The 12,461-nt window shown below is 58.9% G+C and overlaps 1 protein-coding gene across 1 annotated transcript in view; it reads right to left on the bottom strand.

Moving 5' to 3' along the window:
• Positions 1-7,457, bottom strand: part of LOC138102483 (helicase SRCAP-like) — a 92,657-nt gene extending 85,200 nt beyond the window's left edge. Inside the window, 2 exon segments of the mRNA XM_069000180.1 lie at positions 2,699-2,884; positions 7,275-7,457. Of these exon segments, the coding sequence (XP_068856281.1) occupies positions 2,699-2,884; positions 7,275-7,457 (369 nt within the window).
• Between the last annotated feature and the right edge of the window lie 5,004 nt (positions 7,458-12,461).

The raw sequence follows: 12,461 nt of genomic DNA, 5'->3' as shown, positions 1-12,461 counted from the left end.
CCAGGGGTGCCCAGGTGTGCCCAGGGGTGCCCAGGTGCTCAGAACCCACCTGAGATGCCACCAGGCAACGAACAAACACCATAAATCACCCAAAAATCACCCAAAAATCACCCGAATTTCACCCGAACTCCACCCAAACTCCACCCAGGTGTGCCCAGGGGTGCCCAGGGGTGCCCAGGTGCTCAGAACCCACCTGAGATGCCACCAGGCAACTAAAAACCACCAAAACCCACCGAAAAATCACCCAAAAATCACCCAAATTTCACCCAAACTCCACCCAGGTGTGCCCAGGTGTGCCCAGGGGTGCCCAGGTGCCACCTGAGCTTCTCCAGATGCTCAAAACCCACCTGAGATGCCACCAGACAACCAGAAACCATCAAAATTCACCCAAAAATCACCCAAAAATCACCCAAACTCCGCCCAAACTCCGCCCAAACTCCACCCAAACTCTGCCCAGGGGTGCCCAGGTGCTCAGAACCCACCTGAGATGCCACCAGGGAACCAAAACCCACCAAAAATCACCCAAAAATCACCCGAATTTCACCCAAACTCCACCCAGGGGTGCCCAGCAGTGCCCAGGTGCCACCTGAGCTTCTCCAGGTGCTCAGAACCCACCTGAGATGCCACCAGGCAACCAAAACCCACCATAAATAACCCAAAAATCACCCCAAAATCACCCGAATTTCACCCAAACTCCACCCAAACTCCGCCCAGGTGTGCCCAGGTGAGCCCAGGTGTGCCCAGGGGTGCCCAGGTGCCACCTGAGCTTCTCCAGGTGCTCAGAACCCACCTGAGATGCCACCAGGGAACCAAAAAACACCAAAAATCACCCAAAAATGTCCCAAAACTCAACCAAAATTGATCCAAATTTCAGCCAAACTCCACCCAAATTTCACCCAAACTCTGCCCAAACTCTGCCCAGGTGTGCCCAGGTGTGCCCAGGTGCTCAGAACCCACCTGAGATGCCACCAGGCAACCAAAAACCACCAAAAATCACCCAAAAATCACCCAAAAATCACCCGAATTTCACCCAAACTCCACCCAAACTCCGCCCAGGTGTGCCCAGGGGTGCCCAGGGGTGCCCAGGTGCCACCTGAGCTTCTCCAGGTGCTCAAAACCCACCTGAGATGCCACCAGGGAACTAAAAACCACCAAAAATCACCCAAAAAATCACCCAAAAATCACCCAAAAATCACCCAAAAATCACCCAAAAAATCACCCAAATTTCACCCAAACTCCACCCAGGTGCCACCTGAGCTTGTCCATGTGTCCAAACCCACCTGAGATGCCACCAGGGAACCAAAAAACACCAAGAATCACCCAAAAATGTCCCAAAACTCAACCAAAATTGATCCAAATTTCAGCCAAACTCCACCCGAATTTCACCCAAACTCCGCCCAAACTCCGCCCAAACTCCGCCCAGGGGTGCCCAGGGGTGCCCAGGTGCCACCTGAGCTTCTCCAGGTGCTCAGAACCCACCTGAGATGCCACCAGGCAACCAGAAATCGCCCAAAAATCACCCGAATTTCACCCAAAAATCACCCGAATTTCACCCAAACTCCACCCAAACTCCACCCAGGTGTGCCCAGGTGTGCCCAGGGGTGCCCAGGTGCCACCTGAGCTTCTCCAGATGCTCAGAACCCACCTGAGATACCACCAGGGAACTAAAAACCACCAAAAATCACCCAAAAATCACCCAAAAATCACCCAAATTTCACCCAAAAATCACCCGAATTTCACCCAAACTCCGCCCAGGTGTGCCCAGGGGTGCCCAGGGGTGCCCAGGTGCCACCTGAGCTTCTCCAGATGCTCAAAACCCACCTGAGATGCCACCAGGCAACCAAAACCCACCATAAATCACCCAAAAATCACCCAAAAATCACCCAAAAATCACCCAAACTCCACCCAAACTCCACCCAGGTGTGCCCAGGGGTGCCCAGGGGTGCCCAGGTGCCACCTGATCTTCTCCAGATGCTCAAAACCCACCTGAGATGCCACCAGGGAACTAAAACCCACCATAAATCACCCAAAAATCACCCGAATTTCACCCAAACTCCACCCAAACTCCGCCCAGGTGTGCCCAGGGGTGCCCAGGGGTGCCCAGGTGCCACCTGAGCTTCTCCAGGTGCTCAAAACCCACCTGAGATGCCACCAGGCAACCAAAACCCACCATAAATCACCCAAAAATCACCCAAAAATCACCCAAAAATCACCCAAACTCCACCCAAACTCCACCCAGGTGTGCCCAGGTGCTCAGAACCCACCTGAGATGCCACCAGGCAATGAACAAACACCAAAAATCACCCAAAAATCACCCAAAAATCACCCGAATTTCACCCAAACTCCACCCAGCAGTGCCCAGGTGTGCCCAGGGGTGCCCAGGTGCTCAGAACCCACCTGAGATGCCACCAGGCAACCAGAAACCACCAAAAATCACCCAAAAATCACCCGAATTTCACCCAAACTCCACCCAAACTCCGCCCAGGTGTGCCCAGGTGTGCCCAGGGGTGCCCAGGGGTGCCCAGGGGTGCCCAGGTGCCACCTGAGATTCTCCAGATGCTCAGAACCCACCTGAGATACCACCAGGCAACCAGAAACCACCAAAAATCACCCAAAAAACACCCAAAAATCACCCGAACTTTACCCAAACTCCACCCAAACTCCGCCCAGGTGTGCCCAGGGGTGCCCAGGTGCCCACCTTCCTGGCCACGCCCCTCTTCCAGCGGCGCTCCTGGGCGAAGTCGGCCGCCAGCCACTGCATCTCCTCGCACAGGTAGTCCCAGTGCACCTTGGGCCGCGCCGGCTCGGGCACCTTGGGCAGGCGCCGCAGCGACCAGAAACCCTCGCGCTTCATCTCGGCCACGCGGTGCTCGACCTCGGCCTCCTGGCATTGGGGGGGGAAAAACGACCCCAAAAGGGTTAAAAACGACCCCAAAAAGGGTTAAAAACGACCCCAAAAGGGTTAAAAACGACCCCAAAAATGGTTAAAAACAACCCCAAAAAGGGTTAAAAACAACGACCCCAAAAAGGGTTAAAAACGACCCCAAAAAGGGTTAAAAACAACCCCAAAAAGGGTTAAAAACAACGACCCCAAAAGGGTTAAAAACGACCCCAAAAAGGTTAAAAACGACCCCAAAAATGGTTAAAAACAACCCCAAAAAGGGTTAAAAACGACGACCCCAAAAGGGTTAAAAACGACCCCAAAAATGGTTAAAAACAACCCCAAAAAGGGTTAAAAACAACGACCCCAAAAGGGTTAAAAACGACCCCAAAAAGGTTAAAAACGACCCCAAAAAGGGTTAAAAACAACGACCCCTAAAGGGTTAAAAACGACCCCAAAAAGGTTAAAAACGACCCCAAAAATGGTTAAAAACAACGACCCCAAAAAGGGTTAAAAACGACGACCCCAAAAGGGTTAAAAACGACCCCAAAAGGGTTAAAAACGACCCCAAAAAGGGTTAAAAACAACCCCAAAAAGGGTTAAAAACAACGACCCCTAAAGGGTTAAAAACGACCCCAAAAATGGTTAAAAACAACCCCACAAAGGGTTAAAAACAACGACCCCAAAAAGGGTTAAAAACAACGACCCCAAAAGGGTTAAAAATGACCCCAAAAAGGTTAAAAACGACCCCAAAAATGGTTAAAAACGACCCCAAAAAGGGTTAAAAACAACGACCCCAAAAAGGGTTAAAAACAACCCCAAAAAGGGTTAAAAAAAACGACCCCAAAAGGGTTAAAAACGACCCCAAAAATGGTTAAAAACAACCCCACAAAGGGTTAAAAACAACGACCCCAAAAAGGGTTAAAAACAACCCCAAAAAGGGTTAAAAACAACCCCAAAAAGGGTTAAAAACAACGACCCCAAAAGGGTTAAAAACGACCCCAAAAATGGTTAAAAACGACCCCAAAAAGGGTTAAAAACAACGACCCCAAAAGGGTTAAAAACGACCCCAAAATTCGATCCCGAACGCAAAAAAAAGGGCCCAAAAATTCAATGAAATGAGCCCAAAATCGGCTCTGAAATCATCCCAAATTCAGCATTTTGGGGTTCTGGGGATAAGGGAGGGACAGTGGAAAGAAACCCCAAAAGGGTTAAAAACAACCCCAAAAAGGGTTAAAAACGACGACCCCAAAAGGGTTAAAAACGACCCCAAAAATGGTTAAAAACAACCCCACAAAGGGTTAAAAACAACGACCCCAAAAAGGGTTAAAAACAACCCCAAAAAGGGTTAAAAACAACCCCAAAAAGGGTTAAAAACAACGACCCCAAAAGGGTTAAAAACGACCCCAAAAATGGTTAAAAACAACCCCAAAAAGGGTTAAAAACAACGACCCCAAAAAGGGTTAAAAACTACCCCAAAAAGGGTTAAAAACAACCCCAAAAAGGGTTAAAAACGACGACCCCAAAAGGGTTAAAAACGACCCCAAAAAGGGTTAAAAACAACGACCCCAAAAAGGGTTAAAAACGACCCCAAAAAGGGTTAAAAACAACGACCCAAAAAGGGTTAAAAACGACCCCAAAAGGGTTAAAAACGACCCCAAAAATGGTTAAAAACGACGACCCCAAAAGGGTTAAAAACGACCCCAAAAGGGTCAAAAACGACCCCAAAAAGGGTTAAAAACAACGACCCCAAAAGGGTTAAAAACGACCCCAAAAATGGTTAAAAACGACCCCAAAAATGGTTAAAAACAACCCCAAAAAGGGTTAAAAACAACCCCAAAAGGGTTAAAAACGACCCCAAAAGGGTTAAAAACGACCCCAAAAAGGGTTAAAAACGACCCCAAAAGGGTTAAAAACGACCCCAAAAAGGGTTAAAAACGACCCCAAAAATGGTTAAAAATGACCCCAAAAAGGGTTAAAAACAACCCCAAAAAGGGTTAAAAACAACGACCCCAAAAGGGTTAAAAACGACCCCAAAAGGGTCAAAAACGACCCCAAAAAGGGTTAAAAACAACGACCCCAAAAGGGTTAAAAACGACCCCAAAAAGGGTTAAAAACAACGACCCAAAAAGGGTTAAAAACGACGACCCCAAAAGGGTTAAAAATGACCCCAAAAAGGGTCAAAAACGACCCCAAAAAGGGTTAAAAACAACCCCAAAAAGGGTTAAAAACGACCCCTAAAGGGTTAAAAACGACCCAAAAAAGGGTCAAAAACAACCCCAAAAAGGGTTAAAAACGACCCCAAAAGGGTTAAAAACGACCCCAAAAAGGGTTAAAAACAACGACCCCTAAAGGGTTAAAAACGACCCCAAAATTCGATCCCAAACGTAAAAAAAACGGCCCAAAAATTCAATGAAATGAGCCCAAAATCCATCAAAATTCACCCCAAAATGGCCCAAATTCGGCATTTTTGGGGTTCTGGGGACAGGGCAAAGAAACCCCAAAAAACCCCAAATTTGACCCCAAATGTAAAAAAATCGGCCCAAAAATTCAACGAAATGACCCCAAAATTCCATCGGAATCGGCTCCTAAATCACCCCAAATTCGGCACCTCCCAGTGCCCCCCAGTGCCCTCCAGTCCATCCCAGTGCCCCCAGTGCCCCCCAGTCCATCCCAGTGACTCCCAGTCCATCCCAGTGTCTCCCAGTGCCCCCCAGTCCATCCCAGTGACTCCCAGTGCCTCCCAGTGCCTCCCAGTGCCCCCCAGTGCCCCGCAGTGCCCCCCAGTGCCCCCCAGTCCATCCCAGTGTCTCCCAGTGCTCCCCAGTCCCTCCCAGTCCATCGCAGTGCCCCCTGTGCCCCCCCGTGACTCCCAGTGCCCCCAAATCCCCTCCCAGTGCCCCCAAATCTCCTCCCAGTCCCTCCCAATCCCCTCCCAGTCCCTCCCAGTGCCCCCCAATCCCCTCCCAGTCCTCTGCAGTCCATTCCCAGTCCCTCCCAGTCCATTCCAGTGCCCCCAAATCCCCTCCCAGTCCCCCCCAATCCCCTCCCAGTCCATCCCAGTGCCCCCAAATCCCCTCCCAGTGCCCCCCAAACCCCTCCTAATCCCCTTCCACTGCCCCCAATCCCCTCCCAGTCCCTCCCAGTGCCCCCCAGTCCCTGCCAATCCCCTCCCAGTCCATCCCAGTGCCCCCAAATCCCCTCCCAGTGCCCCCAAATCCCCTCCCAGTGCCCCCAAATCCCCTCCCAGTCCATCCCAGTGCCCCCAAATCCCCTCCCAGTCCCTCCCAATCCCCTTCTAACCCCCTCCCAGTGCCCCCAAATCCCCTCCCAGTCCCTCCCAATCCCCTCCCAGTCCATCCCCGTGCCCCCAAATCCACTCCCAGTCCCTCCCAATCCCCTCCCAGTCCCTCCCAGTCCATCCCAGTGCCCCCAAATCCCCTCCCAGTCCCTCCCAGTGCCCCCCAAATCCCCTCCCAGTCCCTCCCAATCCCCTCCCAGTCCATCCCAGTGCCCCCCAAATCCCCTCCCAGTCCCTCCCAATCCCCTCCCAGTCCCTGCCAATCCCCTCCCAGTGCCTCCCGGTCCCTCCCAGTGCCCCCCAGTCCCTGCCAATCCCCTCCCAGTGCCCCCCAGTCCCTGCCAATCCCCTCCCAGTCCCTCCCAGTGCCCCCCAAATCCCCGCCAATCCCCTCCCAGTCCATCCCAGTGCCCCCCAAATCCCCTCCCAGTCCCTCCCAATCCCCTCCCAGTCCCTGCCAATCCCCTCCCAGTGCCTCCCGGTCCCTCCCAGTGCCCCCCAGTCCCTGCCAATCCCCTCCCAGTGCCCCCCAGTCCCTGCCAATCCCCTCCCAGTCCCTCCCAGTGCCCCCCAAATCCCCGCCAATCCCCTCCCAGTCCATCCCAGTGCCCCCAAATCCCCTCCCAGTGCCCCCAAATCCCCTCCCAGTCCCCCCCAAACCCCTCCTAATCCCCTCCCAGTGCCCCCAAATCCCCTCCCAGTCCATCCCAATCCCTTCCCAGTGCCTCCCAGTCCATCCCAGTGCCCCCAAATCCCCTCCCAGTCCCTCCCAGTGCCCCCAAATCCCCTCCCAGTCCCTCCCAATCCCCTCCCAGTCCCTCCCAGTGCCCCCCAGTCCCTGCCAATCCCCTCCCAGTGCCTCCCAGTGCCCCCCAGTCCCTGCCAATCCCCTCCCAGTGCCCCCCAGTCCCTGCCAATCCCCTCCCAGTCCCTCCCAGTGCCCCCAAATCCCCTCCCAGTGCCCCCCAGTCCCTGCCAATCCCCTCCCAGTCCCTCCCAGTGCCCCCCAGTCCCTGCCAATCCCCTCCCAGTGCCCCCCAGTCCCTGCCAATCCCCTCCCAGTGCCTCCCAGTGCCCCCCAGTATCCCTTACGTGCTTGGCCTGCTCGGCGATCTCGGCGTGGCTGCGCTCCCACAGCCAGGGGGGCTCGGGGGGGCCGGGGGGGCCCTCGGGGGGGCCCTCGGGGGGAGCGTCCGGCCGGGGGGGCCCGGGGGGGGAGGGGCTGCCGGGGGACCCCGCGGACGAGGCCGGGGACACGGGGCTGGAGCCGGTCATTCTGCCCGCCGGGACCTGGGGATTTGGGGGGACAGGGGGGTTTGGGGGGGTTTGGGGGGGATTTGGGGGGATTTTGGGGTGATTTGGGGGGGATTTGGGGGGATTTGGGGGGGTTTGGGGGGATTTTGGGGGGATTTAGGGGGGGTTTGGGGACCCCGCGGACGAGGCCGGGGTCACGGGGCTGGGGCCGGTCATTCTGCCCGCCGGGACCTGGGGGGCACAGGGGGGGTTTGGGGGGGTCCTGAGGGGATTTGGGGGGTTTTGGGGTGATTTGGGGGGGTTTGGGGGGATTTTGGGGTGGTTTGGGGGGGTTTGGGGACCCCACGGACGAGGCCGGGGACACGGGGCTGGAGCCGGGCATTCTGCCCGCCGGGACCTGGGGGGGACAGGGGGGTTTGAGGGGGTTTGGGGGGGTCCTGAGGGGATTTGGGGGGATTTTGGGGTGATTTGGGGGGGTTTGGGGGGATTTTGGGGTGATTTGGGGGGATTTGGGGGGGTTTGGGGGGATTTTGGGGTGGTTTGGGGGGGTTTGGGGACCCCACGGATGAGGCCGGGGCCACGGGGCTGGGGCCGGTCATTCTGCCCGCCGGGACCTGGGGATTTGGGGGGACAGGGGGGGTTTGGGGGGGTCCTGGGAGGATTTTGGGGGGTCCAGAGGGGTTTTGGGGTGGTCCAGAGGGGATTTGGGGGGGTTTGGGGGGGTCCTGGGAGGGTTTGGGGGGGTTCGAGGGCACTTTGAGAGGGTCTGGATGGGATTTGGGGGGGTCTTAGGATGATTTTGGGGTGGATTTGAGGGGTCTTGGGAGAGTTTAGGGGGTCCTAGAGAGGGTTTGGGGGGTCCTGGGGGGAACTTTGGGGGATCCAGAGGGGTTTTGGGGTGATTTGGGGGAATTTGGGGGGATTTTGGGGGGGTTTGGGGGGGTTTGGGGACCCCGCGGACGAGGCCGGGGACACGGGGCTGGAGCCGGTCATTCTGCCCGCCGGGACCTGGGGATTTGGGGGGCACAGGGGGGGTTTGGGGGGGTTTGGGGGGGTCCTGGGAGGATTTTGGGGGGGTTTGGGGGGATTTGGGGGGGATTTGGGGACCCCACGGACGAGGCCGGGGTCACGGGGCTGGGGCCGGTCATTCTGCCCGCCGGGACCTGGGGGGCACAGGGGGGGTTTGGGGGGGTCCTGAGGGGATTTGGGGGGATTTTGGGGTGATTTGGGGGGGTTTGGGGGGATTTTGGGGTGATTTGGGGGGATTTGGGGGGGTTTGGGGGGATTTTGGGGTGGTTTGGGGGGGTTTGGGGACCCCACGGATGAGGCCGGGGCCACGGGGCTGGGGCCGGTCATTCTGCCCACCGGGACCTGGGGATTTGGGGGGACAGGGGGGGTTTGGGGGGGTCCTGGGAGGATTTTGGGGGGTTTTGGGGTGGTTTGGGGGGGATTTGGGGGGATTTTGGGGGGATTTGGGGGGGGTTTGGGGTGGTTTGGGGGGGTTTGGGGTGGTTTGGGGACCCCACGGATGAGGCCGGGGCCACGGGGCTGGGGCCGGTCATTCTGCCCGCCGGGACCTGGGGATTTGGGGGGACAGGGGGGGTTTGGGGGGGTCCTGGGAGGATTTTGGGGGGTTTTGGGGTGGTTTGGGGGGGATTTGGGGGGATTTTGGGGGGATTTGGGGGGGGTTTGGGGTGGTTTGGGGGGGTTTGGGGGGGTTTGGGGACCCCACGGATGAGGCCGGGGCCACGGGGCTGGGGCCGGTCATTCTGCCCGCCGGGACCTGGGGATTTGGGGGGACAGGGGGGGTTTGGGGGGGTCCTGGGAGGATTTTGGGGGGTCCAGAGGGGTTTTGGGGTGGTCCAGAGGGGATTTGGGGGGGTTTGGGGGGGTCCTGGGAGGGTTTGGGGGGGTTCGAGGGCACTTTGAGAGGGTCTGGATGGGATTTGGGGGGGTCTTAGGATGATTTTGGGGTGGATTTGAGGGGTCTTGGGAGAGTTTAGGGGGTCCTAGAGAGGGTTTGGGGGGTCCTGGGGGGAACTTTGGGGGATCCAGAGGGGTTTTGGGGTGATTTGGGGGAATTTGGGGGGATTTTGGGGGGGTTTGGGGGGGTTTGGGGACCCCGCGGACGAGGCCGGGGACACGGGGCTGGAGCCGGTCATTCTGCCCGCCGGGACCTGGGGATTTGGGGGGCACAGGGGGGGTTTGGGGGGGTCCTCAGGGGATTTTGGGGGGTTTTGGGGTGATTTGGCGGGGTTTGGAGGGATTTGGGGGGGTTTGGGGACCCCACGGACGAGGCCGGGGACACGGGGCTGGAGCCGGGCATTCTGCCTGCCGGGACCTGGGGATTTGGGGGGCACAGGGGGGGTTTGGGGGGGTCCTGGGAGGATTTTGGGGGGTCCAGAGGGGTTTTTGGGGGGTTTGGGGGGGTTTGGGGGGATTTTGGGGGGGTTTGGGGACCCCACGGATGAGGCCGGGGACACGGGGCTGGAGCCGGGCATTCTGCCCGCCGGGACCTGGGGATTTGGGGGGACAGGGGGGGTTTGGGGGGGTCCTGGGAGGATTTTGGGGGGTCCAGAGGGGTTTTGGGGGAGTTTGGGGGGATTTGGGGGGATTTTGGGGTGGTTTGGGGGGGTTTGGGGGGATTTTGGGGGGGTTTTGGGGGGTTTGGGGACCCCATGGACGAGGCCGGAGCCACGGGGCTGGGGCCGGGCATTCTGCCCGCCGGGACCTGGGGGGCACAGGGGGGGTTTGGGGGGGGTCCTGAGGGGGTTTGGGGGGGTCCTGAGGGGATTTGGGGAGGATTTTGGGGGGTTTTGGGGTGATTTGGGGGGATTTGGGGGGATTTTGGGGTGGTTTGGGGGGGTTTGGGGACCCCGCGGACGAGGCCGGGGACACGGGGCTGGGGCCGGTCATTCTGCCCGCCGGGACCTGGGGGGCACAGGGGGGGTTTGGGGGGGTCCTCAGGGGGTTTTGGGGGGGTCCAGAGGGGTTTTGGGGGGATTTGGGGGGATTTTGGGGGGATTTGGGGGGATTTGGGGGGATTTTGGGGGGATTTTGGGGTGGTTTGGGGGGATTTGGGGGGATTTTGGGGTGGTTTGGGGGGGTTTGGGGACCCCGCGGACGAGGCCGGGGCCACGGGGCTGGAGCCGGGCATTCTGCCCACCGGGACCTGGGGGGGACAGGGGGGTTTGGGGGGGTCCTGGGAGGATTTTGAGGGGTTTTGGGGTGATTTGGGGGGGGGTTGGGGGGATTTTGGGGTGGTTTGGGGTGGTTTGGGGGGGTTTGGGGATCCCGTGGACAAGGCCGGGGCCACGGGGCTGGGGCTGGGCATTCTGCCCGCTGGGACCTGGGGGGGGCAGGGGGGATTTGGGGGGGTCCTGGGAGGATTTTGGGGGGTTTTGGGGTGATTTGGGGGGATTAGGGGGGATTTGGGGTCCCCACGGACGAGGCCGGGGTCACGGGGCTGGGGCCGGGCATTCTGCCCGCCGGGACCTGGGGAGGGGGCACAGGGGGGTTTGGGGGGGTCCTGGGAGGATTTTGGGGGGTTTTGGGGTGATTTGGGGGGGGGGGTTGGGGTGATTTGGGGGGGTTTGGGGTGATTTGGGGGGGTTTGGGGGGGTCCTGGGAGGGTTTGGGGGGATTTGGGGGCGCTTTGAGAGGGTCTAGATGGGATTTTGGGGGGTCTCAGGATGATTTTGGGGTGGATTTGAGGGGTCTTGGGAGAGTTTAGGGGGTCCTAGGGAGGGTTTGGGGGGTCCTGGGGGGGACATTGGGGGGGTGCAGAGGGGTTTTGGGGGGGTTTGGGGGAATTTGGGGGGATTTTGGGGGGTTTGGGGACCCCACGGATGAGGCCGGGGCCACGGGGCTGGAGCCGGGCATTCTGCCCGCCGGGACCTGGGGAGGGGGCACAGGGGGGTTTGGGGGGGTCCTGGGAGGATTTTGGGGGGTCCAGAGGGGTTTTGGGGTGGCTTGGGGGGGTCCTGGGGGACTTTGGGGTGGTTTGGGGGGTCTTGGGAGGGTTTGGCTGGGTCCAGAGGGGGTTTGGGGGGTCCTAGGGGGGACTTTGGGGGGCTCCAAAGGGGGTTTGGGGTGGTTTGGGGGGGGCCTAGAACAATTTGGGGTGGTCTGGGGGGTCCAGGGAGGGTTTGGGGTGGTCTGGGGGGTCCAGGGAGAGTTTGGGGTGGTTTGGGGGGTCCTGGGGGGGTTTGGGGGCGCTTTGAGAGGGTCTGGATGGGGTTTGGGGGGGTCTTAGGATGATTTTGGGGTGGATTTGAGGGGTCTTGGGAGAGTTTAGGGGATCCCAGGGGGGACTTTGGGGTGGTTTTGGGGGGTCCTGGGGGGACTTTGGGGGGTCCAGAGGGGTTTGGGGGAGGGTTTGGGGTGGTCTTGGGGGGGGTCCTGGGGGGGTTTTTGGGGTGGTTTGGGGGGGTTGGGGGGGGCCCAGAGGGGATTTGGGGGGACCCAGAGGGGATTTGGGGGGGTTTGGGAGGGTCCTAGAACAATTTGGGGGGGGTCTGGGGGGTCCAGAGTAGTTCTGGGGGGGTTTTGGGGGGTCCTGAGAGGGTTTGGGGGATCCTAGGGGGAACTTTGGGGGGTCCTGGGGGGGACTTTGGGGGGTCCAGAGAGGATTTGGGGTGGTTTGGGGGGTCCTGGGGGGGTTTGGGGGCGCTTTAAGAGGGTCTGGATGGGATTTGGGGGGGTCTTAGGATGATTTTGGGGTGGTTTTGAGGGGTCTTGGGAGAGTTTAGGGGATCCTAGGGGGGAGTTTGGGGTGGTTTTGGGGGGTCCTGGGGGGACTTTGGGGGGTCCAGAGGGGTTTGGGGGAGGGTTTGGGGTGGTCTTGGGGGGGTCCTGGGGGGGTTTTTGGGGTGGTCTGGGGGGATTTGGGGGGGTTTGGGGGGGTCCTAGAACAATTTTGGGGTGGTCTGGGGGGTCCTGGGAGGGTTTGGGGGGTCCTAGGGGGAGCTTTGGGGGGTCCTGGGAGGGTTTGGGGGGGTCCAGAGGAGATGTGGGGTGGTTTAG

This window comes from Aphelocoma coerulescens, unplaced genomic scaffold (assembly GCF_041296385.1).
Source record: "Aphelocoma coerulescens isolate FSJ_1873_10779 unplaced genomic scaffold, UR_Acoe_1.0 HiC_scaffold_77, whole genome shotgun sequence".
Lineage (NCBI taxonomy): Eukaryota > Metazoa > Chordata > Aves > Passeriformes > Corvidae > Aphelocoma > Aphelocoma coerulescens.
This window is presented reverse-complemented; position numbering and strand designations above follow the sequence as displayed.